Genomic DNA, 13,591 nt, shown 5'->3' with positions numbered 1-13,591 from the left:
CTAGATAAAAATGAGGTGACAAAGTTGCTTCAAATAAAAGTGTACTGCATATATTTAGACAAGATATTAAGAATTACTAGATCATATTTAGGGGCTATTGGGATGCATCTTACCGCAGGTCGACCAGGTTTGTTCAACTCTCTGTTTTCCTCCTGAATGGGTTTCGAAGTCTCCTGTATTGCCACTGGAGATCCTTCTGATTTCCCAGTGTCTGGAAAACAAGATAACAGGTTGTAACCACATGTTTGAGATTAAAGGACATCAAATGTAAAAGTTTAAGAAAAACCCATACCGATCGACCCTTATTCTGATTATTGGTGAGGGGATGTAAAAGACAACTTGTTCTCCAACAGAATGAAAACTCTGAGATTGCTGGCATTACTGTTCAAACAGGCAAACAATCCACTTCATTATCTGGAGGACGAGCGCAGTTCTGCAAATCTGACATGGTAAACAGAACTGCCCAGCAAAAACAACCAGAATGAAGTCTGAACGAGTGCCAGCTTCTTCAGTCCCTTAGAGACTGTCAGACTGAGGCATTCTGGGAGGGCCACATCTGCACTACTTACAACACAACATGAACACACACACTGGCTTGTTACAAAAGGTTTGCTCATGGGGACCCATGTTTAAATCAGGCCTGGATCAAGTTCTGATCCTTTCTATTCCCCAATTGCCCGTCTGCCTCTACTGTCCTGTAAATAAAAGCTAGAAAACGCATTTCTTTTAGATGGTGTTGTGCAGTGGTCAAACCTCAAGGCTGCTTTCCAGAAGGTTTCAGGATTGATCCCTCAAAATAATTGAATTGTGACTTAAACCAGAGGGATTTTCTCATTACAAACTTGATGTCTTCAAAGTTGTGCGAGACGTTCATTTAAAAGATTTCTAGGATTCTTTTATCTAGTATTGTATTCTAGAATTGTTTTGTCCTCATCACAGAAACTCAAGCATTCTCACCTTTCGGCTGGTTCCTCTCACTGGATCCAGGCTGCGAGCCGCCCTGAGAGCTGGGTGTGCTGGAGCTGGATGAACTGTTACTGCTGGTTCTCTGCAGAGCCACATCCAGGGACAACTCTGTCCTCCTCAGGTCTGGATTACTGGAGAGTTCAAGATACAGTCAGTGCTTCAATATACCAACGTAGAGCAATGACTCCAGCATGTGATTTGACTGAGAGCTGAGTTGAGCTGACCTGGTGCGGATGAGCTGGGGGGCCGCTCGCCCCCCTCCACTGGACTCTCCGTTCCCAGGAGAGTTCTTCCTCACAAGAGCAGGGGAGATAGATGTGGTCCGCTGAGGAACCTGGGTAGTACCGCACAACTTTAATAAAACACACAAATGACCAAACGTCAGAGACGAGGGATCATAGCGTGAGCACCATAAACAGCTCTCTTAAATAACAAAGACAGACTGCATATTTTATTAATAGTCTTTGAATCATTTATTTACTACAAAGTCTTTGTCATTCAAACTACCAATCAGAATTTTGAGGTCAGTAAGATTTCTTCTTCTTTCTTTTTTTTGGAAAAAGTAATACTTTTGTTCAGAAAGGACACGCTTACCAATAATATTTTACATCTTTGATATTATGACTGAGATTTTTAAATCAAACAAATTCAGCTTTGGTGAGCATTAGATACATCTTTCAAAAAACTTTTTTTTGATTTTTTTTATCATACCGACCCCAAACTTTTGAAATGTAAAGTCTTTGTCAAAAACATTATCAAAAGATATCTCCTTCAGGTGTGAAGCCTTGAAAATAGGAAAAAGTAAAGCTCATCTTTAAAGTTCATTACTGTATAATCCTAACCTTTGGAGGAATGTCTTCTTCCATTAGCCAGGGGGAACTGCGGTCAGGCTTTTCTTCACGGCTGGCCATGCGGGGGGCCGGAGGGGGCATCTCTGAAGTCGGGTCGGAGTTCTGCCGTGGCATCTCTGGCCGATGGGACACCAGGCTCTCCTGGAAGGCTGAAACGCCCTTGGCAGATTGATCATGCAAAGACTGAGAGACTGACAGAGAGGAGCTATGGGATCTCACTGGAACCAAATGAGCCATCTAAGAAGAAGAAGAAAGCATTAAGTGCTTAGATCAGAATTATGACACTTTCACCAATGAATTTTCATGACCTTTTCAGTCTTTGGTGAATACAGGATAAGGATGTATTACAGATGATTTTTTCTAAAGAACTGTTATTTGCTGGATGGATTTCCATGTGTATTAGAACATTAACACCCCTAAAGGATGGAACTATGTTTCACACTGGTTTATAAGCGTGTTTTATAATAAATTAATTAGGGATGCACAATACTCAATTCTGTATAATAAGCGGACAATTATTTTCATATTATGGTCAACAAATGTCCAATATTAAAATTCAATCATTTAAAATGCTGCATTGTGAATTTGTGCATCACAACATTATGAAAAAAATGGATATTCTTTTGAGAGATTCACTAACGATAAAAGAAAAACTTTACTAAAAATAAATAACTAATACAGTACTGATATACTGAGGATTAAGAATTAATGATTTGAAAAAAAAAAAGGTAAATGTTATACCTGAGGCTCCACAGGGCGGTGCACAGGAGGGGTTCGTGCCGGCTGAATTCCCCCACTGCCAAAGGACTCTGAGCGTGGAGGAAGGGAAGGGTCGGAGATACGGTTAGCCACTTTATGCTGCAGGGCAGGAGAACTCTGGCGGTTCAGTTTAGAGCGCTCCTCAACCTTCATAAATAATAAAAAAAGTCACATAAGTACAGGCCAAACTGTTTAACTCAGCCACCACCAACCAAACAAGCGAAAACTAGCAAGCCCTGCAAAATGCTCTAGAAAAGACATATTTGGGAAATGCACAAGCAAACACTAAAGTTAATCAGTTGAAACTATCACACCATCTGAAAGAGAAAAGCAGTCTATTCAGCTAGAAGCTGAATTAGCTGTTGCATGTTGATCGGGTCATTCATACAACAATCGGTTAGAGCAGACCAGCACCTTCTACAAGCAGAGAGACTGAAGACCTTTGAGAGGTGAAAGGATAGAAAGGATTTCAATGGGTAAAGAATCTGCTTTGGCAATAGAAAAAGCCAATATATGAGACACTGCATGGCAACTAGATTCAAGGATTTCAGTTCCAGTCTAATTCTAAGAAAGTCATCGAGGTAATCAGTGCAGTTCTAAATATCTCATATCTACATTTAGGATATAACTTTTAGTCTTTCAGTGTCTCACAAATTGAGGGCTTCTTGTTTGCACCAACAGATCTTTACAAAGAATTAGACAGACACTGGTTAAAAACCCCAGTGTCTCAGAAAAGTGGATTCCTACTGGGGAAGAAATTTGTCAAATTCGGAGAAAAAAAATTGGCGGTTAGTGTGTAGATGGATGGCATCTTGCTCAGAGACATGATATGTCTAGAGTCATAATAGAGTCATAGAGTCTAAATGGCAACTAGATGACCCATCATTGGCGTCTAAAAAAACTGATTATTTTGGTTGAGAAGCTAGCTTTGTTTCCTATCCAAGCACAGTGCAACAAAAGAAATTTGTCTGTTTTCGATGAAATATATATATACAGTGCTGCAGGAATGAGTCTTAAAACCTGGAAATGAGATGTTCCAGAAGTCAATGGATTTTTGGTTAAAGGTCAAGGTCAAAATATTTTATTTCATTTTATTCAACTCATAAAAGTTGCCAGAATTAGCCACAGACCTTGTTTTCTATTCAGTTATTTTTCTTATTAAATCCTGTTGGCTTTTCTGTTGAGGGAATCAGGGTTTGAAAAAGTTCAGGTTGGCCTTATGTCTTTCATACAGCACTTGGAATATAGACTAATGAGATTTTGCTGACTAGGCAATCTACTGTGGCTTTGCGCTTGTTGTGGCTGGTTAGGACATGATGTAGAGAAACAAAATTCATTGAACGGATTCAGCTTTCCAGGAGTACTTCCAGAAATCTGAACACTTCGCCCAATTCATTCAAAATTCAGTGGTTGTTTTTTTTACATTAAACATTTAGTTTTCAAAACTACATAACAAAAGTGGATGTTTTAAACTATTTGAGGAGTTTACCACATGCCACCCTGCGAGAGAAAAAGAGGGGCTCCAACACCAACGTGCAATGCACCCAGAAGCACCCAGCAATGGGTGGCACTGATTATGAAGGCTTACACAAACACTGAGGACATCCAGTCGGGGTGGTGGGCCATCAGAATCAGGAGGATCAGGGGCAAACTAATGACAAAGGGGCTTTCATGATGAAGTACTGATGGATTACTTAATGGTCAGTTGCATAATGTACATATGTGATGCGATCTGGGAAAACCCGAATGTCCATTTTTTGTCAAAATTAGGATTTCATTCAGTTATTAATCCATAACATCTTGTCTATCAGATCTGAAAATATTAGGCAAAATTCACTTGTTTAGTGCAGAAAAATTATGATTTATTGCCGCAGACAGAAAAGACTGTCTTTCTCTCATGTTAAGGACACGCTATGGAGATGCTTTCTCTTAACTCCCAAAAAACTGCTGCTCACTTAGACAATCTTGCTTGTCTCAGTCTACTCAATCTTGGTGATGTCAGTGCCCTTAAAGATGTTTCACATCCAGAGATGAAGGATCAGTTACTAAAGAGGAAGAGTCCGATAACAATCTATTATATGCACAGGTGCGCGAACAGTTGCGCTGTACTGGCTTTTCTAAATGTCAACTTCAAGGTACACTATTTGTGCTATCTAAACATAGCCTACAAGGGGAGATCAAAGTTCTGAGACTATACCCATCAAATGATATACAGTGGAAAACTGTTACTGTCTAGGGTAAGGGGTTACATGACATTTTATTTTTAGGATTAAGACTGCAAATTAGTAACGTAATATAAGACAAGCTATTTACATCTATTCACAAACATTTACAAAGATCGCAGACCACCTCAATTAATGAGAGGTCTGATTGTCATCATGTTGGTGGGGGAGAACATGGAGCCTTCAGGGGATAAAATGGGGCTGACCGAGGAGTTGCGACAGCTACCTGGGGATGGTGACCTTGAGGAGGCTGGGCTTGCTTTGGGTGTGCTCCGAGGAGAGAGCCCCACCCAGCCCAATACAGAACGGAGCGGTGAGGCCATATCGGAATTTTTAGGGGATTTACTGTGAATAATATGAAGGCCATCACGTTCACAAGATTTGGAGCGTGAGATGGGGCGGTTAAAACTCTTCATGAGCAACTCCACCGAAGCGGGTGAAGACAGGTCTAGAGCAGAGGAGCAGCGATTCACAAGAACTGAATCGTCTGAACTGAACGTTGCGAGAGGCACGGCCCACTCCCATTTCGGCACGCTTAGGAGTTTCTTGGACGACACAGAGTTTGAACGCTTCTCTTTGGCCTTCATCTCTCGGAACGAGTGCTCTGGAGCTGACTTAGACAGCAAGCTGTCCTCATCGACGCTCAGACTCTCATAGTTAATGGCAATTTGTGGCTGCAACTCATCTACATCTAGTCTAAGGAACGGTGAAAGCTTTGCATCTGAGGGTGAGGCCAGGTCCTCTGAACTAACCGATTTAGTGATCACTGGGTTGGGCTTGCATCTGCGGGCCTCCTGCCCAGCCTTTTGGAAGGCCCTATGCTGTCGCACCTGCTGGCTAATCTTTTCTCGACTCTCTTGCTGTCCTGAGACACGGAAGCTGGGCTGCTGGTGCTTCATGTGATGTAAATGCTTGGCGACCTGTTCTCTAATAGGGGGAAGCATTCTAGTGGGGTCTGAGGGGCTCCGGTGAGGGACGTGACGCTGACGGGATGGGGATGAGGAGGATGAGGAAGGCTTGTGGTTGATGGGTTGGCTCTGTTTCAAGGGCCGGCCATGGACCTGAAACAGTGAGTCAAGAGTTTTTTGTTAAACACAGTTAAGTTTGTTTAAAACATCTGGGCCAAGTGCATACTACAAGACTGAAACTCAGATTGCTTTTTACACTGAGGTCTCAAAGTCTCACCAACGTCCAACACGTCACCAAATATATTCCAGTTCCATGTTTGTGGACAAGAATCAAATGTAGTGTTAAAAGTGCATTCAGTAGTTCTTTAGCTAGAGTTAGTGTTGCTATTCTTTGTGTACTTTAACAACCAATACTGTTAGACACTGCCATCTTTCAACGTGGATCAGCATGATTACACAATTATTTTTTTTGTGTAAACTACTCTATAAATCTTACCAGTATCACTAATCTGTCCAATAAAAAAATTACTCCTACTCAGGATTTTCTCTGTCATCAAATCTTTCCATGTTGTGAATGTCTTGCCAATATTTATTCTAGTTTTTCCAAATATGTCAGTCTGTCTGTCTTCAGACCTTCACTTCTTTATCCATATAATTACTGATTGTTCTATTTTCTATGCTGGTAAAGCATGATGTGTGTTACATTGTCTAAGTTTTGTTCTTCACATTACCAAACAATGCCAATGTGCATGAGGATTCTGTCCGGCATTTAGTAAAACACAGTGGATCATGAGTAAGAAATAAATACATAAATAAATTATTAGCACCAAACTATTGAATGCACCTTTAATTTGTGTGCTTTTGTGTAAAAACAAATTTTGAGATCTGTGATTACTAATTTATGCAACAACCTTCTGTTTTGTAGTGTGCGCTTGGCCTAGTAAAGCAAAAATAAAACCATAACACTGTAGCGAATGTAGTTCAAAAGAAAGACTCCAGACTGCTTCACAAAGACATTAAATACGGTTTCCTTCAGTTTATATATAGTGTTCTAAATGGACTGTGGTGGTCTTTTTGCTGACATGCTAGGATAAAACAAGAGAGTTAATCTGTCCAGTTTCATTTTGCTGACTCAGCATCAAGTATTGTTGGACTTTCAGTAAAAGTTTCCAGGCTGGTGACCCTGAAAAATGTGCTGGAAAACATTTCTGCAGTGCAACACTATGTCTTAACCAGATGCAATGTGTTTCCAGTGACAAGCATTTTGTCTGTCTGCATAGAATGTGTAACAGTGGAGGATGCCAAGCCAATCAGAAAATATTTGATGTTAAATGTACAGTTATTAGCATTATGCTTTTGGACTAATCTGATTTTACTGTTAGGTTAGAGAGTGTGCCCTGGTACTTGTTGCTTATCATGGTCACAGCTGGTCAGGACAAAAAAACAAAAACAAATAAAACAAACACAGGTTTACGGTTCACATCATCGCATCATCCATGGAGTAAGTAACACTGTGACGCTGGAAAAAAGGACAAATTCGGTCAAATTTCAGTTTTACCCACCTCTTTGGCCCAGGCAGGTTTATCACTTGGGTTGACTGGATCTTTATAATGATAGAGTTGCTTCTTCTCTGCAGGTCTGGAGTCTTGCTGCTGCTGCTGCTGCTGTTGTTGAAGAGAGACAAGGTAAGCCCTCTCTTGATGGAGCTGTCTCTGCAGTCTCTCTGCCTGTCTCTGTTCCTCCACTTGTTTACGTTTATACTCCTGAAGACACAGAGAGATTATGATAATTATATATATACTTTTTTTTTTTTTTTTTTTTTTGCAAAACATTGACAAGGGCCATGCAATTGCAAGGACTTTAACACAGTACCACAAAAGCGCAATGACTGTACACTGGCACACAAACACAATCAAAACATGCATGTGCTGGATCAATTATATGTAGCTCAAGACAAATGGGAAGATACAAATCCATTCCAGGCATAGTTCTGCCTCAATGGCAGAAATCTGGGATGGTGCTGTAGATGGAAAAAAAGACGCAAGTACCACTCTTCTCGAGAATGGAGCTACCGGGAACATAAAATCCTCAAGCGCAGCTTTTCACTCTTTTATCATTCTCTTTTCTCCTTTGTCTCCCTAGTGGCTTAGGTGGAAAGCACTTTTTTTTTTTTTGCATCATCCTGGCCTGCTCTAAACGTCAAAACCAAGATAAAAGAAAGAAAGGAAAGACCTGCTAAGGTCCACATCTCTCCCAGTTTCACATAAAATGCATCATTGCAAGTGGGATTTCACAGGAAGGATTAAGAATTATCTATCTATCTATCTATCTATCTATCTATCTATCTATCTATCTATCTATCTATCTATATATATATATATATATATATATATATATATATATATATATATATATATATATATATATATATATATATATATATATAAAATAATAATAATATTTGCTCCGCTGTCATTTGCCTGTCAGCTATAAATTAATTGTCTGTATTGTTTAGACGGTCTATTTGCTGGTGCTAATATAATGTGTAGTGAAGATGAATATATCATCATGAATAAACATGATGTAATGTACATTAATGTTAAAGACATTAAAATCTCTCTCTATACAGTTGCCATATGCTGTACAAACAGTTGCAGAGTAGTTAGCACAGTTGTGTTCCTAACAGTTGGAGTCATGCTGCTCAGATGGGAAATTCAGTTTCAAGTCCAGATTACAACATAACTTAAATCTCACTCCTCAACACCGTTACCAAGTCAAAAACTACATTCCAGTTCTTATAAATGGTGTAATTTCTCATATATTACAAGGACAAGCAAAAATAAAATAAAAAAAACACTTAATTTTAATACTTCAAAGCAAAATATAACAGAATTGTGATTCTACATGCAAGGAGGCCAAAAGATTAACAGCTAGATATGGGTCAGCACAGAAGCGGGTCGGGGGAGGAGGCACAGGGTTCAGGGGTACAGCAAGGCTAGTGTCTTCTCTCTGTTACCAGTAGGAGCGCCTGCTCTTGCAAAAGCTGTTGCTGCAGGATCTCGAGCTGTCTCTGTTCCTCTTCCAACTGACGACGAATATACTCCTACAGACCAGTCGCAACGCAAGAGATGGAAAGACAGGAAAAAAAAAATAAACAGAAAAAACGAGTTTATCATAGTTTGTACAGGATCTGGAGTAAAAGTGTGACAGGACAAGACCACAGAAGATGAATAAGTGTGAGATCAATAGAACAGCAAAATGACAATGGACAGCTATCAAACTAGATATCCAACTAGAACCATAGCTAATTCGCTAGAACGACAGCTGTTAGAATGATAGCTAGAACCTTATAGACAAAACAAAATCTAGCTAAACCTATAGAGCCATAGATAAAACTCTGTTTAGAAAAACAGCTAATTAGCTAGCCAGCTAACTAGTGAGATGAAATGATCGACAGAACAACAGCTAACTAGCTATTAAACATATATTGGAAAAAGACAAAGCTATGGTAGATAACAAGATAAAACAATAGCAAAAATGACAGCTAGATACAAAGACAGCTAACTACATTGAAACACAGCTAGGTAAAACAATAAGCTAGCCATCTAGAACCATAACAGCTATAGCTAACTGAAACCATAGATAGAACAGTAGCTAGAGCAACAGCAAGCTAGCTAGCTAGTTAAATAAAACCATAGTAAGAATGATAGCAACATTATAATAGCTAGTTAGACAGAAGGATAGCTAGTTAAGAAGAATGAACATTACTAAAATTTGCCATGGTTTTAATACAAGTAAAAAAAGAACCATATTTTAACCATGGTATTTGTAGTAAAACTGTGGTTATACTTTAAAAACATGGTTGCAACACTTTAGTTAAAGATCATGTACACAAATTAATGAAGTGGTGTAGACCCATGGAATGCGTGGGAGAGAAGAGAAAGAACAGAGCTGATAGTGTGATGAGCGAAGAGCGGGTGTAAACGTGTGAAGAGAGAGAAAGAGCACACTGCGAGTTTGTACATCAGCACACCTGAAACAGCGTGCCTGAGAGAACAAGAAAGGTGGGAGAGAATACTGATAGTGAGAGCAGAGAGAGGGGAGTGTAATCACTGTGTTCTCAAGAGCAACTGTGAGATGATGATGATGGAAAAATCTCTTCAGCGCGAGTGGTGTGTGAGCAAGCACGCAGGTCAGAGCTCTGGAAAACAGCGGCCATTAACAGATCCCTTCTTAGAAACGTACCGACAGCTCTGAAAGGTAATTAACATCACCCACACGAATGAAAGAGAGATATTCTCTTCTATTTATCAAGTCAGTGACTCAGCCTTCCCTTCATACATCATGAGATGTGTGGGGGAATGGTTCAAGGTCATGCGGCCGCACACACACACATCCCAGTTAAGGATGTTAGATGGTCAATCTTCCTGGAGTAGATAAAGAGAAAAGCAAGGGTGCCTTGCGCTCATTTCCCACATCTTATCTGGCTCTCCACAGAACCTCTTCGTTATGGAGCCATTCACAGGGTTACTTTAACAACAATTAACTTCCATTAATTGAGTGTGTAATTGGTTTCCAGTTGTGTCATCGGAGCAGCGCTGTGTGTGTACCTGCTCCCTTTCGGCCTGTCTCCTCTCCTCCTCTCGACGGAGCTGCTCCTCATAACGATGTCTCTGATCCCTCTCCAGCTTCTTCCTGAGCTCACGCTCATGCCGCTGTTGCTGAGAGACACACACACGCACAATCATGCAGCTGAATATCGGTCTTTACACAGCAACAGTGTAAAAGCATTTTTCCTTCCACATCCTCAGCGAGACTCCAATAAGACTCTGTTGGAGTGTGTGGTTTGTTAATGTGTGATGCTATTGGGATGCAACATTCAGTCAGACCAGCTGATGTCCTCCATTATCCGCATCAGTAGGTTAGAGCTTGGTGATATGACAAACATTTATTTCAGACCTCAATATTTATCAGCCTCTTGATGTCAGTGTATCTCAATATATATGTATTTGGTCTGAAAGGGTACATATATACACACACACACACACACATACATAACATATATATATGTAAGCATGTATGCATGCATGTATGTATATATGTATTTCTAAGCACAGATAAAATCTACATTATAATTTTATATATAAATGTTACTAAATATTTTTAAAAATGAAAAATTACCAACAAGGAATATCTGACTAAAACATATTTGAGCAACAAATGAAGTGTAAAGTTTGATTCATTGAAACTGTAGGGTCGATTAATTTACGTAAATCAATTCAAACAGCCCAAGTCAAAACACGTCTTCAACATACCATAACCCATTTTAAATAACCATTATTTTTAGTATTAAGAATTATGTACAGCATTATTTACAGTATTTAATTCTAACAGTAATTTTATTCTTAATTTCCAAACAAAAAAAGTGCATTCAAATCACTGTAACTGTCCCAATATTGTTTAATAAAACCAGCAAAATCACTGTTAATATTCTGCAGTTATATAATACATTACCAGGCCCTAGTAGTCATATTTCAAGAATAGAATTTGCAAAAAAAATCTAGCTTATCATTAGCATGCTAGATTTCCTCTCCCACAATGCACTTAAATCCAGTGTTTCTTAAAATAACCCTTGGCCTCAAGCTACACCGAGCCTGGTGTTAAAGTCATCACTCTCTGTAGGAGAGGAATGCTGGTCTGCATGTGTGTGTAACTGCTAATCTGGATGTTCTCTATATAAATACTGAAGACCTATGTGAGCAAATACAGAGAGCCTCAATTAGCAGATGTATATTTAAAAAAAGTTATTTTCATATGAGCTCAGAGCAGCTGAAGTCATGCCGTGAGACTACTGCTGGTGTAAACCTTGGCGGTCATGGTAAACACACTGTGGCTTGCGCGCACACACACACACACACGATGACGTACCTCTTCTAATCGGCGCCTCTGTTCTTTTTGTTCCTCGATGCGTTTCTGTCTCTCTGCCAGTAGCTGGTGCTTGTGTCCCTCGTTCTGCTGCTGTTCCAGCTGCTGTCTGCGCAGGGCCTCTGATCGTTCCTTATTGGCCAGCTGCAGCCGTAAGAAATCCCGCCTCAGAGTGGACTCTCCGGGTATGTTAATGATGGAGCTGCATTGAGATGGATGAATGAAGGAATCAGTTTGTCTTATATACCCACATGCACACATCCAATCCAACACATCATGTGGGATGTACCTGGGCTCTCCCATGTCGTTTTCCTCCTCCTCTTCTTCACTCCCGCTATACTCGTACTCCGTCTCATCTGCAAGTGTGAAAATGTCCTACAGTCACATTTCAGACATGCAAAACCCTCCCTGATGGGCTCCCTGTCAGGTGCCTTGACATTCTGTGTCCTTAAAGCATCTGTCTGCTTTTAAAGTGCCAATATTCCATGATTTTGCAGCTTTTCCCTGAAGTGCGCTTATGATGTTCAAGGATTCTAGCACCAGCCACAAATATAATTTAGTTTTTAAAGGAATATTTTTTTCACCCTCTCTCTCTGACAAACAAGCTGTACTATTGTACCTTTAAGGGACAAACCATATTTAATAGAATATCTGACAAGTGGCACCTCCAGCAAATAAATGTAGAACAAACACTTTTTTTTTTTTTGAGCAAAGCATTTCCCAAAAATAACTTAAGGTTAAGAGTATTTTAAAAGATTGTTAAAAATGAGGACAAATTATTTGAATAATGACTGGTTGTGTCGAAATATATTCGTTAATAAATACTGTGAAACCTATTTATAATATATTTGGTTTAATATTTTGTTCTATATTTTCATTGTGAAAGTTTGTGGGGGAAAATGCATCAAAACATGTTTTGGGGCCATTGTATACATTAGCTTTCAAAGTCTGGAGTCAGTAAGAATTGTAAATGTTTTTGAAAGAACCAAGGATATATTTATCTGATCAAAAATACAACATAAACAGTAATGTTATAAAATATTATAATTCTATTTTGTAAAATGATATGATGGAAAAGCTGAATTTTCAGCAGCTATTACCCAAGTCTTTCCTTCAGAAATCATTATAATACGTTAATTTGCTGTGCAATAAATATTTCTTATTATTATTATCATAGCTGAAAACACTAGAATGTGATACTTTTTTTTAAGGATTATGATGAATAGAAAGAAAGCAGCATTTAAAAAAAAAATTATATCAATAAGTATGTTTTACAATATGTTTATACAATGTGTATATATTTGTAATATTTTAAAATACAAACGGTCACTGATTTACTAAAATGCTTTTATGTCTAAAGTTTCTTCATATAGTGCTCTTCTTAATATTTATAACCACACAGCAAAATCCTTCATTTTCGATCAGCAATTTAAAGGGCTATATAGGGGGAAAAGAAAAGCCAAATGGAAAATGGAGAATGGGAGTCATGTGTTAAGTGATAAATGCTAAATGTCAGCAGAGATGGAGCATCTGGTGAGGGCATTTTCCCAGCTGTGTGCATCTTTATGGTAGCTCATTTGTTTTAGTGTGTTCAACAAAGACAAAACGGGGTATGTCTGATTTGACATGTTAATATATAAAGCTGATCAGGTTGCTCACCTTTCTCGCCTCTCTTCTTCTTGGTGCGGTCGATGTGGTCCTTGAGCTGAATGCGGATCTGTCTCTCGTTGGGCAGTTCTCGGATAAAGGGATGTTTGATGAGATGCTCTGTGCTGGGCCTCTGGTTGTGGTTTTTCACCAGACAGCTCTCAATGAATGACTGGAACTTTTTAGACCTGCAGATATGAGGAAGAGCTTAAGGGGAAAGCTGCAGGCTGATCCCTCTCTTTATTTTTGGCTTCTTGTTTTGTCAAGCTGTCTGGCAAGAGCGAATGTGTTTACAAGTTTAGGAATCATGTAC

At 39.3% G+C, this 13,591-nt stretch overlaps 1 protein-coding gene across 7 annotated transcripts in view; it reads right to left on the bottom strand.

The window, feature by feature from the left end:
• The window catches only part of tnika (TRAF2 and NCK interacting kinase a), an 88,735-nt gene that overhangs the window by 11,217 nt on the left and 63,927 nt on the right, over positions 1 to 13,591 (bottom strand). Inside the window, exons 10-21 of one of the 7 annotated variants that reach the window (XM_052547353.1) lie at positions 13,291 to 13,466; positions 11,921 to 11,987; positions 11,635 to 11,833; positions 10,317 to 10,427; positions 8,723 to 8,809; positions 7,269 to 7,469; positions 5,551 to 5,859; positions 2,559 to 2,723; positions 1,809 to 2,054; positions 1,191 to 1,300; positions 958 to 1,097; positions 114 to 211 (exon numbers count right to left, since the gene is read on the bottom strand). In XM_052547353.1, coding sequence (XP_052403313.1) covers positions 114 to 211; positions 958 to 1,097; positions 1,191 to 1,300; positions 1,809 to 2,054; positions 2,559 to 2,723; positions 5,551 to 5,859; positions 7,269 to 7,469; positions 8,723 to 8,809; positions 10,317 to 10,427; positions 11,635 to 11,833; positions 11,921 to 11,987; positions 13,291 to 13,466 — 1,909 coding nt within the window. Of the gene's footprint in view, positions 1 to 113; positions 212 to 957; positions 1,098 to 1,190; positions 1,319 to 1,808; positions 2,055 to 2,558; positions 2,724 to 5,550; positions 5,860 to 7,268; positions 7,470 to 8,722; positions 8,810 to 10,316; positions 10,428 to 11,634; positions 11,834 to 11,920; positions 11,988 to 13,290; positions 13,467 to 13,591 lie in introns of all 7 variants that reach the window. The other 6 variants (XM_052547352.1, XM_052547354.1, XM_052547355.1 and 3 more) reach the window with 6 other exon arrangements.

This window comes from Carassius gibelio, chromosome B2 (genome assembly GCF_023724105.1).
Source record: "Carassius gibelio isolate Cgi1373 ecotype wild population from Czech Republic chromosome B2, carGib1.2-hapl.c, whole genome shotgun sequence".
Taxonomy (NCBI): domain Eukaryota; kingdom Metazoa; phylum Chordata; class Actinopteri; order Cypriniformes; family Cyprinidae; genus Carassius; species Carassius gibelio.
The sequence above is the reverse complement of the archived record's forward strand: the minus strand, read 5'-3'. Positions and strand labels throughout refer to the sequence as shown.